The following is a 22,913-nucleotide window of genomic DNA, read 5'->3' on the forward strand; positions in this document are numbered from 1 at the left end:
CCATTTTTCCAACTTTTTATTTTTAGACAATATAGGCCAGGAAAATGTGTTTTACGATATTCTAGAACAAAAAAACAACTTTGTACGTCATAAAAACAAGAAGTTCAAAAAGTCGAGAAAATTGAGATTTTTCCAAAGGGGTTAACCCATAGTTTTGGTGAAAAAATGGCCATTTCTCCAACTTTTTATTATTAGACAATATAGGCCAAAAAAAATGTGTTTTTACGATATACTAGCACGAAAAAAAACCCTTTCTAGGCTATAAAAAAAGAAGCTTCAAAATTCGAAGAACTGGGATTTTTCCAAAGGGGTTAACCCATGGTTTTGATCCCAAAATGGCCATTTTTCCAACTTTTTGTTTTTAGGCAATATAGGCCAGGAAAAAGCGTTTTACGATATTCTAGAACAAAAAAACAACTTTGTACGTCATAAAAACAAGAAGTTCAAAAAGTCGAAAAATTGAGATTTTTCCAAAGGGGTTAACCGATAGTTTTGGTGAAAAAATGGCCATTTTTCCAACTTTTTATTATTAGACAATATAGGCCAAAAAAATGTGTTTTACGATATACTAGCACGAAAAAAACCCTTTCTAGGCTATAAAAAAAGAAGCTTAAAAATTCGAAGAACTGGGTTTTTTCCAAAGGGGTTAACCCATGGTTTCGGTCAAAAAATAGCCATTTTTCCAACTTTTTGTTTTTAGGCAATATAGATCAGGAAAATGTGTTTTACGATATTCTAGACCAAAAAAACGCCCTTCTTGGCCATAAAAACCAGAAATTCAAAAAGTCGAAAAATTGAGATTTTTCCAAAGGGGTTAACCCATGGTTTTGGTCCGAAAATGGCCATTTTTCCAACTTTTTGTTTTTAGGCAGTATAGGCCAGGAAAATGCGTTTTACGATATTCTAGAACGAAATAACAGCTTTCTAGGCTTTAAAAACCAGAAGTTAAAAAAGTCGAAAAATTGAAATTTTTTCAAAGGCAATATAGGCCAGGAAAATGTGTTTTACGATATTCTACAACAAAAAAACGACTTTCTACGTCATAAAAACAAGAAGTTCAAAAAGTCGAGAAATTGAGATTTTTCCAAAGGGGTTCACTCATAGTTTTGGTCCAAAATTGGCCATTCTTTCAACTTTTTATTTTTAGACAATATAGACCAAGAAAATGTGTTGTACGATATTCTAGAACGAAGAAAGGACTTTCTAGGCTATAAAAAAAAAAGTTCAAAAATTCGAAAGTGGGATTTTTCCAAAGGGGTTAACCCATGGTTTCGGTCCAAAAATGGCCATTTTTCCAACTTTTTGTTTTCAGGCAATATAGATCAGGAAAATGTGTTTTACGATATTCTAGATCAAAAAAAAGACTTTCTACGATATATAAACATAAAGTTCAAAAAATTAAAAAATTGAGATTTTTCCAATGGGGTTAACCCATGGTTTTGGTCCAAAAATGGCCATTTTTCCAACTTTTTGTTTTTAGGTAGTATAGGCCAAAAAAATGTGTTTTACGATATACTACCACAAGAAAACGACTTTCTACGTCATAAAAACAAGAAGTTCAAAAATTTGAAAAACTGGGATTTTTCCAAAGGGGTTAACCCTTTCTTTAGGTCCCAAAATGGCCATTTTTCCAACCTTTTATTTTTAGACAATATAGGCCAAGAAAATGTGTTTTACGATATTCTAGAAGGAAAAAAAGACTTTCTAGGCTATAAAAACCAGAAGTTCAAAAAGTCGAAAAATTGAGATTTTTCCAAAGGGGTTAACCCATAGTTTTGGTCCGAAAATGGGCATTTTTCCAACTTTTTGTTTTTAGGCAATATAGTCCAGGAAAATGTGTTTTACGATATTCTAGAACAAAACAACGACTTTCTACGTCATAAAAACAAGAAGTTCAAACAGTCGGAAAATTGACATTTTTCCAAAGGGGTTAACCCATGGTTTTCCTCCAAAATTGGCCATTTTTCCAACTTTTTATTTCTAGACAATATAGGCCAAGAAAATGTGTTTTACGATATTCAGCAACAAAAAAAAGCCTTTCTAGGCTATAGAAAAAGAAGTTCAAAAATTCGAAAAACTGGGATTTTTCCAAAGGGGTTAACCCATGGTTTCGGTCCAAAAATGGCCATTTTTTCAAGTTTTTGTTTTTAGGCAATCTAGGCCAGGAAAATGTGTTTTACGATGTTCTGGAAAAAAAAACGACTTTCTACGTCATAAAAACAAGAAGTTCAAAAAGTCGAAAAACTGGGATTTTTCCAAAGGGGTTAACCCATGGTTTCCGTCCAAAAATGGCCATTTTTCCACCTTTTTATTTTTAGGCAATGTAGGCCAGGAAAATGTGTTTTACGATATTCTAGAACAAAAAAACGACTTTCTACGTCATAAAAACAAGAAGTTCAAAAAGTCGAAAAACTGGGATTTTTCCAAAGGGGTTAACCCATGGTTTCGGTCCAAAAATGGCCATTTTTCTAACTTTTTGTTTTTATGCAATATAGATCAGGAAAATGTGTTTTACGATATTCTAGAACAAAAAAAACGCTTTTCTGAGCCATAAAAACCAGAAGTTCAAAAATTCGAAAAATTGGGATTTTTCCAAAGGGGCTAACCCATGGGTTTTGGCCGAAAATTGCCATTTTTCTCACTTTTTGTTTTTAGGCAATATAGGCCAGGAAAATGTGTTTTACGATATTCTAGAACAAAAAAAAGCCTTTCTAGGTTATAAAAAAAGAAGTTCACAATTTCGAAAAACTGGGATTTTTCCAAAGGGGTTAACCCATTGTTTTGGTCCAAAAATGGCCATTTTTTCAACTTTTTTTTTTAGGCAATATAGACCAGGAAAATGTGTTTTACGATATTTTAGAACAAAAAAACGACTTTCTACGTCATAAAAACAAGAAGTTCAAAAAGTCGAAAAATTGAAATTTTTCCAAAGGGGTTAACCCATGGTTTTTGTCCAAAAATGGCCATTTTTCCAACTTTTTTTTGTAAGCAATATAGGCCAGGAAAATGCGTTTTACGATATTCTAGAACGAAATAATGGCTCTTTAGGCTATAAAAACCAGAAGTTTAAAAAGTCGAAAAATGGCAATTTTTCCAAAGCGATTATCCCATGGTTTTTTCCAAAATTGCCATTTTTCCAACTTTTTGTTATTAGACAATATAGGCTAGGAAAATGTGTTTTACGATTTTCTGCAAAAAAAAACGACTTTCTACGTCATAAAAACAAGAAGTTCAAAAAGTCGAGAAATTGAGATTTTTCAAAACGGGTTAACCCATGGTTTTGGTGCAAAATTGGCCATTCTTCCAACTTTTTATTTTTAGACAATATAGAACAAGAAAATGTGTTTTACGATATTCTAGAACGAAAAAAGGCCTTTCTAGGCTATAAAAAAAAAAGTTCAAAAAATTCGAAAGTGGGATTTTTCCAAAGGGATTAACCCATGGTTTCCGTCAAAAAATGGCCATTTTTCCAACTTTTTATTTTTAGGCAATATAGGCCAGGAAAATGTGTTTTACGATATTCTAGAACAAAAAAACGTCTTTCTACGTCATAAAAACAAGAAGTTCAAAAAGTCGAAAAACTGGGATTTTTCCAAAGGGGTTAACCCTTGGTTTCGGTCCAAAAATGGCCATTTTTCTAACTTTTTGTTTTTATGCAATATAGATCAGGAAAATGTGTTTTACGATATTCTAGAACAAAAAAACGCTTTTCTGAGCGATAAAAACCAGAAGTTCAAAAATTCGAAAAATTGAGATTTTTCCAAAGGGGTTAACCCATGGGTTTTGGCCGAAAATGGCCATTTTTCCAACTTTTTGTTTTTAGGCAATATAGGCGAGGAAAATGTGTTTTACGATATTCTAGAACAAAAAAACGACTTTGTACGTCATAAAAACAAGAAGTTCAAAAAGTCGCAAAATTGAGATTTTTCCAAAGGGGTTAACGCATGGTTTTGGTCCAAAATTGGCCATTTTTCCAACTTTTTTTTTTAGGCAATTTTGGCCAGGAAAATGCGTTTTACGATATTCTAGAACGAAATAACGCCTTTCTAGGCTATAAAAACCAGAAGTTTAAAAAGTCGAAAAATTGAAATTTTTCCAAAGGGGTTAACCCATGGTTTTGGTCAACAATTGGCCATTGTTCCAAGGTTTTATTTTCAGACAATATAGACCAAGAAAATGTGTTTTACGATATTCTAGAACGAAAAAAAGCCTGTCTAGGCTATGAAAAAAGAAGTTCTAAAATTCGAAAAAGTGGGATTTTTCCAAAGGGGTTGACCTATGGTTTCGGTCCAAAAATGGCTATTTTTCCAACTTTTTGTTTTTAGGCAATATAGGCCAGGAAAATGCGTTTTACGATATTCTAGAACGAAATAACGCCTTTCTAGGATTTAAAAACCAGAAGTTAAAAAAGTCGAAAAATTGAAATTTTTCCAAAGGGGTTAACCCATGGTTTCGGTCCAAAAATGGCCATTTTTCCAACTTTTTGTTTTTAGGCAATATAGATCAGGAAAATGTGTTTTACGATATTCTAGAACAAAAAAACGCCTTTGTAGGCCATAAAAACCAGAAATTCAAAAAGTAGAAAAATTGAGATTTTTCCAAAGGGGTTAACCCATGGTTTCGGTCCAAAAATGGACATTTTTTAAAGTTTTTGTTTTTAGGCAATATAGGCCAGGAAAATGTGTTTTACGATTTTCTGGAAAAAAAAGACGACTTTCTACGTCATAAAAACAAGAAGTTCAAAAAGGCCATTTTTCCAACTTTTTGTTTTTGGGAAATATAGGCCAGGAAAATGCGTTTTACGATATTCTAGAACGAAATAACGTCTTTCTAGGATTTAGAAACCAGAAGTTAAAAAAGTCGAAAAATTGAAATTTTTCCAAAGGGGTTAACCCATGGTTTCGGTCCAAAAATGGCCATTTTTCCAACTTTTTTTTTTAAGCAATATAGGCCAGGAAAATGTGTTTTACGATATTCTAGGACAAAAAAACGACTTTCTACGTCATAAAAACAAGAAGTTCAAAAAGTCGAAAAATTGAGATTTTTCCAAAGGGGTTAACCCATGGTTTTGGTCCAAAATTGGCCATTGTTCCAAGGTTTTATTTTTAGACAATATAGACCAAGAAAATGTGTTTTACGATATTCTGGAACGAAAAAAAGCTTTTCTAGGCTATGAAAAAAGAAGTTCTAAAATTCGAAAAAGTGGGATTTTTCCAAAGGGGTTGACCTATGGTTTCGGTCCAAAAATGGCCATTTTTCCAACTTTTTGTTTTTAGGTAATATAGATCAGGAAAATGTGTTTTACGATATTCTAGAAAAAAAAAAAACTTTCTATGAAATAAAAAAATGAAGTTCAAAAAATTCGTAAAACTTAGATTTTTCCAAAGGGGTTATCCCATGGTTTTGGTCCAAAAATGGCCATTTTTCCAACTTTTTGTTTTTAGCCAATATAGATGAGGAAAATGTGTTTTACGATATTTTAGAACAAAAAAATTACTTTCTACGTCATAAAAACAAGAAGTTCAAAAAGTCGAAAAATTGAGATTTTTCCAAACGGGTTAACCCATCGTTTCGGTCCAAAGATAACCATTGTTCCAACTTTTTGTTTTTAGGCAATATAGGCCAAACAAATGTGTTTAACGATTTTCTAGAACGAAAAAAAGCCTTTCTAGGTTATAAAAAAAGAAGTTCACAATTTCGAAAAACTGGGATTTTTCCAAAGGGGTTAACCCATTGTTTTGGTCCAAAAATGGCCATTTTTTCAACTTTTTTTTTAGGCAATATAGACCAGGAAAATGTGTTTTACGATATTTTAGAACAAAAAAACGACTTTCTACGTCATAAAAACAAGAAGTTCAAAAAGTCGAAAAATTGAGATTTTTCCAGAGGGGTTAACCCATGGTTTTGGTCCAAAAATAACCATAGTTCCAACTTTTTGTTTTTAGGCAATATAGGCCAAAAAAATGTGTTTAACGATATTCTAGAACGAAAAAAAGCCTTTCTAGGTTATAAAAAAAGAAGTTCACAAATTCGAAAAACTGGGATTTATCCAAAGGGGTTAACCCATGGTTTCGGTCCAAAATTGCCATTTTTCCAACTTTTTGTTTTTAGGCAAAATAGGCCAGGAAAATGTGTTTTACGATATTCTGGAACAAAAAAACGACTTTCTACGTCATAAAAACAAGAAGTTCAGAAAGTCGAAAAACTCGGATTTTTCCAAAGGGGTTAACCCATGGTTTCGTTCCAAAAATGGCCATTTTTCCAACTTTTTGTTTTTAGGCAATATAGATCAGGAAAATGTGTTTTACGATATTCTAGAACAAAAAAACGCCTTTCTAGGCCATAAAAACCAGAAATTCAAAAAGTCGAAAAATTGAGATTTTTCCAAAGGGGTTAACCCATGGTTTTGGTCCAAAACATGGCCATTTTTCCAACTTTTTGTTTTTAGGCAATAGAGATCAGGAAAATGTGTTTTACGATATTCTAGAACAAAAAAAAGACTTTCTACGTTATAAAAACCAAAAGTTCCAAAAGTCGAAAAATTGAGATTTTTCCAAAGGGGTTAACCCATGGTTTTGGTCCGAAAATGGCCATTTTTCCAACTTTTTGTTTTTAGGCAATATAGGTCAGAAAAATGTGTTTTACGATATTCTAGAATAAAAAAACCACTTTCTACGTCATAAAAACAAGAAGTTCAAACAGTCGAAAAATTAAGATTTTTCCAAAGTGGTTAACCCATTGTTTTAGTCCAAGAAAGGCCATTTTTCCAACTTTTTTTTCTTAGGCAAAATAGATCAGGAAAATGTGTTTTACGATTTTCTAGAACAAAAAAACGACCTTCTACGTCATAAAAACAAGAAGTACAAAAAGTCGAAAAATTAAGATTTTTCCAAAGGGGTTAACCCATGGTTTTGGTCAAAAAATGGCCATTTTTCCAACTTTTTTTTTTAGGCAAAATAGATCAGGAAAATGTGTTTTACGATTTTCTAGAACAAAAAAACGACCTTCTACGTCATAAAAACAAGAAGTACAAAAAGTCGAAAAATTAAGATTTTTCCAAAGGGGTTAACCCATGGTTTTGGTCCAAAAATGGCCATTTTTCCAACTTTTTGTTTTTAGGTAATATAGGGCAGCAAAATGTGTTTTACAATTTTCTAGAACGAAATAACGCCTTTCTAGGCTATAAAAACAAGAAGTTCAAAAAGTCGAAAGATTGGGTTTTTTCCATACGGGTTAACCCATGGTTTTGGTTCAAAAAGGGACATTCTTCAAACTCTTTTTTTTAGGCAATATAGGCAATAAAAATGTGTTTTACAATATTCTAGAACAAAAAACGTTTGTCTACGCCATAAAAACAAGAAGTTGAAAAAGTCGAAAAATTGAGATTTTTCCAAAGGGGTTAACCCAATGTTTTGGTCCAAAAATGGCCATTTTTCCAACTTTTTGTTTTTAGACAATATAGCCCAAGAAAATGTGTTTTACGATATTCCAAACCAAAAAAATCGACTTTCTACGTCATAGAAACAAGAAGTTTAAAAAGTGGAAAAATTAAGATTTTTCCAAAGGGGTTAACCCATGGTTCTGGTCCAAAAATGGCTATTGTACCAACCTTTTTTTTTAGTCAATATAGGCCAGGGAAATGTGTTTTACGATATTGTAGAACAAAATAACGATTTTCTTGGCCATAAAAACAAGAAGTTAATAAAGTCGAAAAATTGAGATTTTTCTAAAACATCCCAATTTTGTCGACTTTTTCACGTTTTTTTATAGTCAAAACAGGCGTTTTTTTTCTTCTAGCATATCGTGCAACTCATTTTCTTTGCCTATTTTGCCTGAAATAACAAGATGGAAAAAGTTACAATTTTTGATAAAAACCATGGACTAACCCTTTTTGAAAAATCTACACGTTTCGACTTTTTCAACTCCCTTTTTTTATAGTCTAAAACGACGTTTTTTCTTTCTAGAATAGCATAAGACACATTTTACTGGCCTATTTTGCCCAAAAGTAAAAGGTGGTAAGCTTTCCACTTTTTGACCAAAACTATAGACTAACCCCTTTCCAAAAATCCCTGTTTTTCGACTTTTATACCTTGTGGTTTTTATAGTTTAGAACGACGTTTTTTCTTTAAAGAACATCGTAAAACACCTTTTCCTGACCTATTTTGCCTGCAATAAAAACATGGAAAAATTTGCAACTTTTGACCAAAACAATGGATTACCCTTTTTGGAAAATGCCAATTTTTCGACTTTTTTACTTCTTGTTTTTATAGTCAAGGAAGGCGTTTTTTCCTTCTAGCATCTCGTCCAACTAATTTTCTTGGCCTATTTTGACGCAAATAAAAACATGGAAAAAGTTCGAAGTTTTGACCAAAACCTTGGACTAACCGCTTTGGAAAAATCCCAAATTTTCGACTTTTCTAACTTGTTGTTTTTATAGTCAAGACAGGCGTTTTTTCCTTCAAGCATATCGTGCAACTCATTTTCTTGGCCTATTTTGCCTCAAATAAAAAGATGGAAAAGGTTTCATTTTTTGACCAAAACCATGGAGTAACCCCTTTGGAAAAATCCCAATTTTTCGACTTTTTTACTTGTTTTTTTTTTATAATCAAAACGGTCGTTTTTTTCTGTTAGCATATCGTGCAACTCATTTTCTTGGCCTATTTTGCCTCATAAAAAAGATGGAAAAAGTTCCAATTTTTGACCAAAACCATCGACTAACCCCTTTCGAAAACTCTACATGTTTGGACTTTATCCACTGCCCTTTTTATAGTCTAAAACGAGGTTTTTTTCTAGAATATCATAAAACACATGCTCGTGGCCTATTTTGCCCAAAAGAAAAAGATGGTAAAATTTCCAATTTTTACTCAACACTATACACTAACCTTCTGTGTAGGATATCGTGCAACTCATTTTTTTGGCCTCTTTTGCCTGAAATAAAAAAATGGAAAAAGTTCTAATTTTTGACCAAAACCATGGACTAACCCCTTTGGAAAAATCCCAATTTTTCGACTTTTTCACTTGTTTTTTTTTTTATAATGAAAACAGTCGTTTTTTTCTTCTAGCATATCGTGCAACTCAATTTCTTGGCCTATTTTGCCTCATAAAAAAGATGGAAAAAGTTCCAATTTTTGACCAAAACCATGGACTGACCCCATTGGAAAAATTCCAGGTTTTGGCCTTTTTTACTTCTTGTTTTTACAGTTTAGAGAGACGTTCTTTCTTTAAAAAACATTCTGAAACACATTTTCCCGACCTATTTTGCCTACAATAAAGACATGAAACAATTTCCAACTTTTGAGCAAAACCATGGATTAACCCCTTTGGAAAAATCCCAATTTTTCGACTTTTTTACTTCTTGTTTTTATAGTCAAGACAGGCGCTTTTTCCTTCTAGCATATCGTGCAACTCATTTTCTTAGCCTTCTTTGCCTTAAATAAAAAGATGGAAAAAGCTTCAATTTTTGACTTAAAGTATGGACTAACCCCTTTGGAAAAATCCCAATTTTTCGACTTTTTTAACTTGTTGTCTTTATAGTCACGAATTGCGTTTTTTCCTTCTAGCATATCGCGCAACTCATTTTCTTGGCCTATTTTGCCACAAATAGAAAGATAGGAAAATTTCCAATTTTTGACCAAAACCAGGGACTAACCCCTTTGGAGAAATCCCAATTTTTCGGCTTTCTTTACTTGTTGTTTTATAGTCAAGAAAGGCGTTTTTTCCTTCTACTATATCGTGCAACTTATTTTCTTGGCCTATTTTGCCTGAAATAAAAAGATGGAAAAAGTTCTAATTTTTGACCACAACCATGGACTAACCCCTTTGGAAAAATCCCAATTTTTCGACTTTTTTAACTTCTCTTTTTTATAGTCAAGAAAGGCGTTTTTTCCTTCTACCATATCGTGCAACTCATTTTCTTGGCCTATTTTGCCTGAAATAAAAAGATGAAAAAAGTTTCATTTTTTGACCAAAACCATGGACTAACCACTTTGGAAAAATCCCAATTTTTCGACTTTTTTAATTCGTTGTTTTTAAAGCCAGGAAAGGGGTTTTTTCGTTCTAGGAAACCGTGTAACGCATTTTCTTGGCCTATTTTGTTTCAAAAAAAAAGATGGAAAAATTTCCCATTTTTGACCAAAACCATGGAGTAACCCCTTTGAAAAAATTCCAGTTTTTCCACTTTATTAACTTCTTGCTTGCTTCTTGGTCTATTTTGCCTCAAATAAGAAGATGGAAAAAGTTCGAATGTTTGACCAAAGCCATGGACTAACCCAAGATTCTCGCCAAGATTCCCGTCGTAATTCTTACCGACATGCTTGCCAAGATTCTCGTAGTAATTCTAACCAAGTTTCTAGCTAAGATTCCCTTAATAATTCTTCCCAAGATTCTTGTCACGATTCCCGTAGTAATTCTTACCAAGATTCTGGCGAAGATTCCCTTACTAATTCTTGTCAAGATTCTTACCAAGATTCCCGTAGTAAATCTTGCCAAGAATCTTGCGAAGATTCCTGTGGTAATTCTTCCCACAATTTTTGCCAAGATTCCCTTAGTAACTCTTGCCAAGACTGTTACAAGATTCCCATAGTAATTCTTCGCAAGATTCTTCCCAAGATATGTTGCCAAGATTCCCGTAGTAATTCGGACCAAGATTCTTCCCAAGATTCCAGTAGTAATTCTTGCCAAGATTTTTACCAAGACTCCCATGGTAAATCTAGCCAAGAATTTTGGCAAGATTCCCCTAGTAAATCATGCCAAGACTGTTACGAAGATTGCCGTAGTATTTCTTACTAAGATTCTTTCCAAGATTGCTTTAGTAAATCTTGCCCAGATTCTTGTCAAGATTCCCGTAGTAAATCTTGCGAAGACTCTTACAAGATTGCCGTAGCAATTTTTACCAAGATTCTTGCCAAGAGTTCCTTAATAATTCTTCCCAAGATTCTTGCCAAGATTCCCGTAGTAATTATTACCAAGGCTCTTGCGAAGATTCCCGTAGTAATTCTTACAAAGATTCTTACCAAGATTCCCGTACTAGTTCTTGCCAAGAATCTTACCAAGATTCCCCTTGTAAATCTTGCCAAAATCTTCACCAAGACATCCGTGGTAAAGCTTGACAAGATTCTTGTCATGATTCGCTTAGTAATTCTTGCAAAGATTCTTGCCAAGATTCCCCTAGTAAATCTTGCCAAGACTGTTACCAAGATTTCCGTAGTACTTCTTCGCAAGATTCTTCCCAAGATTCTTGCAAAAGACTCCCGTAGTAATTCGGACCAAGATTCTTGCCAAGATTCCCGTAGTAATTGTTACCAAGATTCGTACCAAGATTTCCGTAGTAAATCTTGCCAAGATTTTTTCCAAGATTTTCGTGGTAAACCTTGCAAGATTCTTGTCAAGATCGCCGTAGTAATTCTTCCTAAGATTCTTGCCAAGATTCCCGTAGTAATTGTTACCAAGATTCCCGTAGTAAATCGTACCAAGACTCTAGGCCAGATTCCCGTAGTAAATCTTGCCAAGATTATTACAAAGATTTCCGTGGTAAACCTTGCCAAGATTCTTGTAAAGATTCCCGTAGTAATTCTTTCTAAGATTCTTACAAAGATTCCCCTAGTAAATCTTGCCAAGATTCTTACCAAGATTCCCTTAGTAATTCTTACCAAGATTTAAGTGGTAAGACTCGCCAAGAATCTTGTCAAGATTCCCGTAGTAATCCTTCTCAACATTCTCGTTAAAATTCCAAGATTCTCTCAGTAAATCTTGCCAAGATTCTTGTCAAGATTGCCGTAGTAAATCTTGCAAAAACTCTTACAAGATTCCCGTAGTATTTTTTACCAGGGTTCTTGCCGACATTCCCGTAGTAATTCTTACCAAGATCCTTACCAAGATTCCCGTACTAAATCTTGCCAAGATTCTTACCAAGATCCCCGTAGTAATTCTTACCAAGATTCTTGCCAAGATTGCCGTAGTAATTCTTACCAAGATTCTTACCAACATTTAACTGGTAAGACTTGCCAAGATACTTGTTAAGATTCCCGTAGTAATTCTTCTCAAGATTCTTGTCAAAATTCCCGTAGTAATTCTTGCCAATATTCTTACCAAGATTCCCGTAGTAATTCTTACCATGATTTAAGTGGTAAGACTCGCCAAGAATCTTGTCAAGAATCCCGTAATAATTCTTCTCAACATTCTAGTCAAAATTCCCGTAGTAATTTTTGCCAAGATTCTTACTAAGATTGCCGTAGTAATTCTTGCCAAGATTTCCGTAGCAAGTCTTGCCAAGATTCTTACCAAGATCCCCGTAGTAATTCTTACCAAGATTCTTTTCAAGATTGCCGAAGTATTTCTTACCAAGATTCTTACCAAGATTTAACTGGTAAGACTTGCCAAGATACTTGTTAAGATTCCCGTAGTAATTCTTCTCAAGATTCTTGTTAAAATTCCCGTAGTAATTCTTGCCAAGATTCTTAGCAAGATTGCCGTAGTAATTCTTGCAAAGATTTCCGTAGCAAGTCTTGCCAAGATTCTTGCCAAGATTTCCGTAGCAAGTCTTGCCAAGACTCGTACCAAGATCCCCGTAGTAATTCTTACCAAGATTCTTGCCAAGATTTCCGTAGTAAATCTTGCTAAGATTCTTACCAAGATTTCCGTGATAAAACTTGGCAAGATTCTTGTCAAGATTCCCGTAGGAATTCTTCCTAAGATTCTATCTAAGATTCCCGTAGTAAATCTTCCCAAGATTCTTACCAAGGTTCCCATAGTAATTCTTTCCAAGAATCTTGCCAAGATTTCCGTAGTAAATGTTACCAAGATTCGTACCAAGATTTCCGTAGTAATTCTTACCAAGATTCTGTCGAAGATTCCCGAAGTAAATCTTAGCAAGATTCTTACCAAGATTTCCGTAGTAATTCTTACCAAGATTCTTGCCAAGATTCCCGTAGTAAATCTTTCCAAGATTCTTACCAAGATTGCCGTAGTAGTTCTTACCAAGATTCTTGCCAAGATTCCCGTAGTAATTGTTACCAAGATTCGTACCAAGATTCCCGTAGTAATTTTTACCAAGAATCTTGTCAAGATTCCCTTAATAATTCTTCCCAAGATTCTTGCCAAGATTTCCGTGGTAAACCTTGCAAGATTCTTGTCAAGATTCCCGTAGTAATTCTTCCCAAGATTCTTGCCAAGATTCCCGTAGTAATTGTTACAAAGATTCGTACCAAGATTTCCGTAGTAAATCTTGCCAAGATTTTTTCCAAGATTTTCGTGGTAAACCTTGCAAGATTCTTGTCAAGATCGTCGTAGTAATTCTTCCTAAGATTCTTGCCAAGATTCCCGTAGTAATTGTTACCAAGATTCCCGTACTAAATCGTACCAAGACTCTTGACCAGATTTCCGTAGTAATTCTTACCAAGATTCTGTCGAAGATTCCCGAAGTAAATCTTAGCAAGATTCTTACCAAGATTTCCGTAGTAATTCTTACCAAGATTCTTGCCAAGATTCCCGTAGTAAATCTTTCCAAGATTCTTACCAAGATTGCCGTAGTAGTTCTTACCAAGATTCTCGCAAAGATTCCGGTAGTAATTCTTACGAACGTTCCTACGAACATTCCCGTAGTAATTCTTACTAAGATTCTTGCCCAGATTTCCGTAGTAAATCTTGAAAACATTCTTACCAAGATTTTCGTGGTAACCCTTGCAAGATTCTTGTCAAGATTCCCGTAGTAATTCTTTCCAAGATTCTTGCCAAGATTCCCGTAGTAATTGTTACCAAGATTCGTACCAAGATTCCCGTAGTAGTTCTTACCAAGATTCTTGCCAAGATTTTTACTAAGGTTTCCGTGGTAAACCTTGCCAGATTCTTGTCAAGATTCCCGTAGTAATTCTTCCCAAGATACTTGCCCAGATTCCCGTAGTAATTGATACCAAGATTCGTACCAAGATTCCCGTAGTAATTCTTACCAAGATTCTGTCGAAGATTCCCGAAGTAAATCTTGCCAAGATTCTTACCAAGATTCCCGTAGTAATTCTTACCAAGACTCTTGGCCAGATTCCCGTAGTAAATCTTGCCAAGACCCTTACAAAGATTTCCGTGGTAAACCTTGCCAAGATTCTTGTCGAGATTCCCGTAGTAATTCTTTCTAAGATTCTTACCAGGATTCCCCTAGTAAATCTTGCCAAGATTCTTACCAAGATTCCCGTAGTAATTAGTACCAAGATTTAAGTGATAAGACTCGACTCGTCGAAGATTCCCGAAGTAAATCTTGCCAAGATTCTTACCAAGATTCCCGTAGTAATTCTTACCAAGATTCTTGCAAAGATTTCCGTAGTAAGTCTTGCCAAGATTCTTAGCAAGATTTCCGTGATAAAACTTGGCAAGATTCTTGTCAAGATTCCCGTAGTAATTCTTCCTAAGATTCTTACTAAGATTCCCGTAGTAAATCTTGCCAAGATTCTTACCTAGATTCCCATAGTAATTCTTACCAAGATTTAAGTGGTAAGACTCGCCAAGAATCTTGTCAAGATTCCCGTAGTAATTCTTGTCAAGATTCTTACTAAGATTGCCGTAGTAATTCTTGCCAAGATTCTTACCAAGATTCCCGTAGTAATTCTTACCAAGATTCTGTCGAAGATTCCCGAAGTAAATCTTGCCAAGATTCTTACCAAGATTCCCACAGTAATTCTTACCAAGATTCTTGCCAGGATTCCCGTAGTAAATCTTTCCAAGATTCTTGCCAAAATTCCCGTAGTAAATCTTTCCAAGATTCTTACCAAGATTCCCGTAGTAGTTCTTACCAAGATTCTTGCCAAGATTCGCGTAGTAAATCTTGCCAAGATTCTTACTAAGATTTCGGTGGTAAAACTTGCCAAGATTCTTAAGATTTCCTTAGTAATTCTTGCGAAGATTCTAGCGAAGATTACCGTAGTAATTCTTGCCAAGATTCTTAGTAACCTTCCCGTGGTAAACCTTGCCAAGACTCTTACCAAGATTGCTGTAGTAATTCTTACCAAGATTCTTTCCAAGATTCTCTTAATAAATTTTGCCAAGATTCTTACCAAGATTTCCATAGTAAATCTTGCCAAGACTCTTACAAAATTCCCGTAGTAATTTTTACCAAGATTCTTGCCAAGATCCCCTTAATAATTCTTTCCAAGATTCTTGCCAAGATTTCCGTGATAAACCTTGCAAGATTCTTGTCAAGATTCCCGTAGTAATTCTTCCCAAGATTCTTGCCAAGATTCTCGTAGTAATTGTTACCAAGATTCGTACCAAGATTCCCGTAGTAATTCTTACCAAGACTCTTGGCCAGATACCCGTAGTAAATCTTGCCAAGATTCTAACAAAGATTTCCGTGGTAAACCTTGCCAAGATTCTTGTCAAGATTTCCCTAGTAATTCTTTCTAAGATTCTTACCAATATTCCCGTAGCAGTTCTTACCAAGATTCCCGTAGTAATTCTTACCAAGATTCTTCCCAAGATTCCCGTAGTAAATCTTGCCAAGATTCTTACCAAGATTCGACTCGAATACTCGCCAATACAAGACTCGCCAAGAATACAAGACTCGCCAAGAATCTTGTCAAGATTCCCGTAGTAATTCTTCTCAACATTCTTGTCAAAATTCCCGTAGTAATTCTTGCCAAGATTCTTAGCAAGGTTGCCGTAGTAATTCGTGCCAAGATTTCCGTAGCAAGTCTTGCCAAGATTCTTACCAAGATCCCCGTAGTAATTCTTACCAAGATTCTTGCCAAGATTGCCGTAGTAATTCTTACCAAGATTCTTACCAACATTTAACTGGTAAGACTTGCCAAGATACTTGTTAAGATTCCCGTAGTAATTCTTCTCAAGATTCTTGTCAAAATTCCCGTAGTAAATCTTACCAAGATTCTTAGCAAGATTGCCGTAGTATTTCTTGCCAAGATTTCCGTAGCAAGTCTTGCCAAGATTCTTACCAAGATTCCCGTAGTTATTCCTACCAAGATTCTTGCAAGATTGCCTTAGTAACTAATCCCAAGATTCTTGCCAAGATTCCCTTAGTAATTCTTCCCAAGATTCTTGCCAAGATTCCCGTAGTAATTCTTACCAAGATTCGTACCAAGATTCCCGTAGTAATTCCTACCAAGAATCTTGGCAAGATTCCCGTAGTAAATCTAGCCAAGATTCTTACCAAGATCCTTGCCAAGATTTCTGTAGTAAATCTTGCCAAGATTCTTACTTTGATTTCCGTGGTAAACCTGGCCAAGATTCTTGTCAAGATTCCCGTAGTAATTCTTCCCAAGATTCTTACCAAGATCCCCGTAGTAATTCTTACCAAGATTTTTGCCAAGATTCCCGTAGTAAATGATGCGAAGATTCTAACTAAGATTCCCGTGGTAATTCTTAGCAAGATTCTCACCAAGATTTAAGTGGTAAAACTTGCCAAGATTCCGGTAGTAATTCTTACCAAGATTCTCCTAGTAATTCTTACGAAGATTCTTACCAAGATTCCCGTAGTAATTGTTGCCAAGATTCTTACCAAGATTCCCGTAGTAATTCTTGCCAAGATTTTTACCAAGATTTCCGTGGTAATTCTTACGAAGATTCTTGCCAAGATTCCCGTAGTAATTGTTACGAAGAATTTTCCCAAGATTCCCTTATTAATTCTTACCAAGATTGTTACCAATTTTTTTCCCCAGTCCCTAGTAACTGTCTTAAAAGTCCTTTTCGTATCGAATGTTCCGTCGCAATCGAGATGTTGTCTACAGTGTCTGAGAAACACCGGTTGAACATTGAAAGCGCAGAGAATGGTCAATAACTTTACAACGATTTTTCTTTTTATTTGACTTTTAATTTGGAATACAACTCCTTACAACTGACGCGGTGACAGCTACAACGATGTCCTTCTTGTCTCTCTCAAAAATTGTGGCTCAGTTTTATTCTTGGTTTATGTGTTATTCTCGTTTGTTTCAAAATCATTATCACAGAGTACTCAAACGCTCCTTTCCATGCCCCCGTCCCCACCTACTCCCAAAACAAATAATAAATTGCAACTGATTACAGAGCCTTTTTATTTAGCCAGCAGCTATTTAGCAATTAATGAATGAGGCTGAGTAGGATATGAAAAATTCTGCAAATCCAGGAGGGTATTATCCACAGAGGCCGATTGCTTTATTATTCATTTAAAATTATTCCAAGTGTAAAAACAAGCTAAAATACGCTTACCTCCATCGATGTTAAGTCCATATCGATAGTGCATCTTTATCGGGACGTTCATGAGATAAAGGGCTTTTCGAGTCTGCAAATATTCTCCAATTAGCAGATGACGTCCGTCGAGTTGTCTTTTTGCTGTTCTTGCCAGGTTTTAGACAATAGTTCGTCGTGAACGAGTAAAATGTTCTGCCATTACTCAGTTCGAAAACAACTCAAACTCGTTTCCAGGTTTTGTTGGCTAATGGTTCAATAATCTTCAACTCTGCTGCACTTTTAACGTCACTGGTTCAATGTGAAAAAAATTCTTCCAAATTTGATCAACAGTAGCTGGTTATGATGTATTATGCGGGTGATTTTAGCCAATAGGAAACGGCGAAATATTTTTAATAAATAATAACCAAATTTATCGAGAAAAGTAGGGTTTTACATAAGAAATTGTTTGGGACGCCAACTAGCCGCTGTTTCATTGTTTTGGGACACCAATATGGCGGACATGACATCATGTGAAAAAGCTCTACAAAGTCAGACCATGGTATTTTAGCGAGGAAAGGACAGGGAAAGGACTTAATGCGGCTATATGAAATCCGGGACTATTCTAGGAATTCTAAAACTGTGAAACAATTGTCCATTTCTAAGAAGATTTTTGTAACTGCTGGGTTAACTCTCGTTAACTAACATCGAAGTGAATTCCTTTAGAAGATCTTCAGCAGAACTTCTTGTCTTCAATGTGTTTGCTTTGCCTTGGTATCTTCCCTTTTTTCCGCCGCCTTTGCCTTCAAAAACAGCAGCAATTCTGCACAACGTAACAGAGATCAGTGAATAAATAAGGCTAAGCTAGAGCATGATTAATAAAACGGATTTTCCTGTGAGAACACTCAATCGGCAACTAAATTAGTCATTACTAAGTTAAGGGAGGAGACGGTGACAACTGTGGTAACAAGGTGAGCAGCGGGCCACAAACTTGGCCTCGTCAACCGGCACCAGGGGAGGAGGGTGTGGCGACTAAAGGCCGAATGATACCGAAAGATGAAAAACACGGGAATTTAAGCAGATGGACAGCTAAGCATCATCCCTGCCCAAGAGACATGAAAGCACAGTGGAATCTAAAGGTTTAGAGTCACAATCAGTGATGCGCTTATTCTGTATGTAGTGACAATAGTTGAGACACTTTGCCTCAAAGGCCTTTCTCCCGTTTCATCGACGAAAAAAGGTGAAAATAAAGCAATCACTCCCCCACCCTCCCCATGCAATATGGTGCCGCTGTTCGAGCTACCTGTAAGTTCAAATTGATAAGAGTGCCTTAGATGATCATTTTATTTGTTCGCATAACTTTTTCTCGGGACGACGTATTGATACTTTTTAAGAGAAAATTGATTTGGTTCACTCTTGGAACTAAACAAATAAAGCAAGGATGCAAATAGCCATATGGAAACTGAGCAGCCTGACTGTAAGACGGGCAAGCGAGCCGTCGAGGCGTTTCTGTTCAGCCGGGTGATAACTGCTCGCACGAAAACTAGCGTAAACTGCAACACGACAGCCTGATCGCAGGCTTATGGAAAATGGGCTTAAAACACAACTGAAGACTACCGCGGTCCTAACCAACGTTATGAATAAAAACCTATACGGTCGTGAACGTATTTCAGTCTCGGCGTTGGCACTTTTCCCTTGTTACCTCCTCCGCTTGTTTCCTTGTTCCCCAACATTTCTTAGAACATTTTGTCAAAGTACTTACTTTGGGCCTATCTGTGACACTTGCTTCTCGTCTCCAAAAAGAAGGAACTGCCCGGGTCCTTTGTCGGGTCCTACTGTTACTAGAACAAGCCGAGGCTGAAAAAAAATTTTAAAAAGACACAAACTTCATTTTCCAGGTTTCTGATACGGTGGTAAGATAAAAAAAACAGATAACAAGACAAGGGGAACAGAGAGGACAAAGAGAACAAGGAGAACAGGGCAAAAAGGGGAACAGCGGGAACAAGAAGAATAGGGAAAAATGGGAACAGGGGAGTAAGGGAAACAGTGGGAATAAGGTAACAAGGCAACGAGGGGAACAGGGAAACACGGGGAGGAAGGGGAAAAGGGGAAAGGGGAAACAAGGGGATCAGGGGGAACAAGGGAAACAGAGGAAATGAGGGAACATGGCAACAAGGGGAACAGGGAAACAAGGGGAAGAAGGGGAGCAGGAAAAAAGGAGAAAAGGGAAAACAAGGGGATCGTGGGGAACAGGGGGAACAGAAGAACAAGGGGAACAGGGGAAACGAGAGGAACAGGGGGGACAAGGGAAACGGGAAGAAAAAGGGGAATAGGGGGAAAAGGAAAAAATGGGAACAGGGGGAAAGGGTAACAAGAGGAACAGAAGTAACACAGAAAACAGGGGAACGGGGAAACGGGGAACAAGGAGAACAGGGGAACAGGGAAAAAGGGGGAACAGGGGGAAAGAGGGAACAAGAGGAACAGGGAAAACAAGGGGAAGAGAGGAAACAAGAAGAACAGGGAAAAACGAGAACAAGGGCCACAGAGGAACAGAGGGAACAGGAGAAAGGGGGGGGGGGGGGGCAAGGCAAACAAGGAAGACGAGGGGAACAGGGGAGCGAAGGAAAAAAGGGGAACAGGAAAAAAAGGTTTAAGGGCTTGTTTATAGTGGAAAGTGCACTAAGCGTATCCAGCTAGTTTACACGCACTCCACTTAAATAAATAGGGAAAAAGAGGGAAAATGGGGAACAAGGGGAACAAGAGAAACAGAGGAAACAGGGGGAACAGGGTGATCAAGAGGAAAAGGGGGAACAAGGGGAATAGGGTGAACAAGGGAAACAAAGGACTAGGGACAAAGGACTTTAGTCTTTAAGACTAAAGACTAAAGAGGGGGGACAGAGGAAACAGACGAACAGGGCGAGCAAGTGGAACAGGGGAACAAGGGGAATAAGGGAAACAAGAAAAGCCAGGGGAACAGGGAGGACAGAAACAACAATGAAACAGTAACAAAAGAAGAAGGAAATGCGAGAAACGTTAGCAAAGAGAACTTACTTGTTTAGACAATTCATTGACCAGTGCATTCATGTAATCCATATCTCCATTCTCTCTAAGAAGAATGAAAGCAAGAAGTACGAAACATTCATCACAACAAAATATCAAAATTACGCCCTGCCGTTAGTCCTCGTACGGCGTCTTCCCAGGTATTCTCGGTCACTGAATTTCGGGGGCGTATCCGATACCACGTGATCCGAAACGCATTGGCCGCGCGGAAAATGAGGCCTAGAGACTAGGCAAAATCTCTCTTATATCGTAAACTAAAACACACTGAACGCGATAACCACAGAACTATCGACACAATGCTCGGTAAGATTGGCCATGTCTTGCGTTCTCAGTAAAATGTCTTGAATCAATATTCTTGGTAATGATGTTAGATTCAGCCTAGCTCGATTTCGAATTTAAACTCGATCTTGAATACGAACTTGAACTCGAACTCTAACTGCAAATATAGATGCTCCAACTTAAACTCAATCTCTAACAACTTCTTTAACTCGTCTTATTCAATTACCTGTGTATGTAGAAGTATGTTTTCGTTTCGCAAGAGGATTGAAGCTGATAGGCTTCTAACTGGGCAAGCTCTCTTAGCTGCGACTTAGTAACCTGTGGAACAAAATCAACAGAACAAAAGACAGTCAAGCTTTAGGCTACGTCGTCAACACGAATCCGGGTATTTTTGAAACCGCGAAACTTTTTGCACGAATCGGCCATCGGTCCACACGAAACAAGTAGGGAGCTTTAGCAACGACGACGGCGACGGCAACGAGAACGTCAAAAAAGCAATAGGTTTAAGGTGATGCTACACGAGACGATTCGCAACGACGATTTTTAGCGCAACACAACGTTGCAACATTGTCGCGACATTGTTTCGACTGGTTACAACATTGTTCCAGCATTGCTACGCTGTGTTGCGCTAAGAATCGTCGTTGCAAATCGTCCCGTGTGACATCACCTTTATTCAGCAAAACAACAACTTTGTACGTGCGTCACCCTGTTTTGTACATTTCTTTGCCTTCACTGCACGACTACAATTATACACATGAGCGAATTTAAGTTAGAGAATATTTACTCTGCAGTAAATTTTTGCGGGAAAAATGTTTGCGGTAATTTTTATTTGTTTTTATTTGCAGGAACTTATTTTTGCCGATCGCTGGAAAAACCGCAAAAATCGCAAAAATTAGAACCCGCAAAAATTTGGTGCCACACGGTAGTCGAAAGTACCTTGTTAACAGACTTGAGTGAGTTTTGAATACGATCCACTGCTGATGGGTGATCATCTGGTCCAGCACTAAGAAAACGATAACAGATTAATTCCAGTGAGTGCACATGCGATAAATAAGTTTCACTGTGGTCTAACGAGCCGAAATTGGGAAAGTTAAGCAAAGTATTTCAAAGGTAAGGTTGTTACCTACACGGTTAAAAGTTCAATACATTACCAACACGCTGTTAATTCACTAAATTCTTGAAAGTTCAAATACTTCTAAGTGTTTGAAAACTGAAACTGGTGTTTTTGCCGCCGCCATTTATCAACAGAATTTTTCTCGGGCATGAACCCTCTTCAACAAAAAGAAGCTCATTATTGGGGAAGAAGACGTTTAAATAGAGCAACGACTATATCACTTCTTTCCCGTGGTACTGTGTATTATGCTGTACACGGTGGTTCTACCTTTTGAGTCTGTGGATGAATCCTAAAGTGTGACCATTCATATCAAAGCTACTGAGCATTTCTTTCCTGTGGTTCTACCTTTTGAGTCTGTAGATGAAACCCTAAAATGTGACCATTCAAATGAAAGCTAATGAACATTACTTTCCTGTGGTACTGTTTTATTATACTGCACAAGGTGATTCTAACTTTTGAGTCTGTGGATTTATCCTAAGTGTGACCATTCAGATGAAAGCTACTGAGCGGTACTTTTCAGTAGGATTGTTGTACTGATACAAAGTAGTTCTAACTCTTGAGTTTGAAGATGAAATCCTAAGCCAAGGTGTGACCATTAAATGAAAGCTCACATGAACAAGCTCTTACCTTAACATCATAGTCAATGCTCTCTCATTATCTAAAGCTTTACCAAGGTACTTTAGAACCCTGTCTCCAGCAAGGAAAAACAGTCTTGTACCACCTCGCATTGATTCTGTTTCTGGAAACAGTTTGATGACCTTAAATATAAACAGTAATTATTGTCCTTTAATGATATGTACCTCAAAAACATGTTTACTCTGGGAGACCATTACATGACTGCCAGTAGGGGAGGCATGCCCACACCCTACCCCCTCCCCTCTTGGGATGAAACACCTCTAACACAGCAAATGTTAGACTTTCAAAAAAGTCCTTCGTCGGATTTCATATGGCGCGAGACGAAGGACTTTTCATACTTGATTGGCGCCAATTTCACCGACCCAAACGGGTCAGTACGCTTGGACCAATCAGAGTAGCTCCCAAGGACCCTTCGGGATAAAGCTTTCACTCACATGTACTAAGCGCAGTGAAACGTGACTTGCGGTTTGACTCATAAGCTCGTGATAGTGTGATACGTGACCTTATAGTTTTGCTCTAACGAGGATATCTCCCAGCGATTTTGCTCTTTTATATGAAATGATGGGAGGCTTGTTGCATATTTCTCTTAGTAGTGGTTGATCTTGAATTAAGTGCCATTTGCTCATTAAAATGATTTCAGGGTTCTGCAAAGAAGGGTGGTATGTGGTAACGAAAGGCAGAATTT

At 36.7% G+C, this 22,913-nt stretch overlaps 1 protein-coding gene across 1 annotated transcript in view; it reads right to left on the reverse strand.

Moving 5' to 3' along the window:
- Nucleotides 1–17,547: 17,547 nt before the first annotated feature.
- The window catches only part of LOC140930200 (alanyl-tRNA editing protein Aarsd1-like), a 49,037-nt gene continuing 43,671 nt past the window's right edge, over nt 17,548–22,913 (reverse strand). Inside the window, exons 8-13 of the mRNA XM_073379862.1 lie at nt 22,220–22,350; nt 21,415–21,481; nt 20,705–20,796; nt 20,191–20,245; nt 18,902–18,996; nt 17,548–17,962 (exon numbers count right to left, since the gene is read on the reverse strand). Of these exons, the coding sequence (XP_073235963.1) occupies nt 17,827–17,962; nt 18,902–18,996; nt 20,191–20,245; nt 20,705–20,796; nt 21,415–21,481; nt 22,220–22,350 (576 nt within the window). The 3' untranslated portion in view covers nt 17,548–17,826. The remainder of the gene's footprint in view (nt 17,963–18,901; nt 18,997–20,190; nt 20,246–20,704; nt 20,797–21,414; nt 21,482–22,219; nt 22,351–22,913) is intronic.

This window comes from Porites lutea, chromosome 3 (assembly GCF_958299795.1).
Source record: "Porites lutea chromosome 3, jaPorLute2.1, whole genome shotgun sequence".
In the NCBI taxonomy this organism is placed as follows: Eukaryota; Metazoa; Cnidaria; class Anthozoa; order Scleractinia; family Poritidae; genus Porites; species Porites lutea.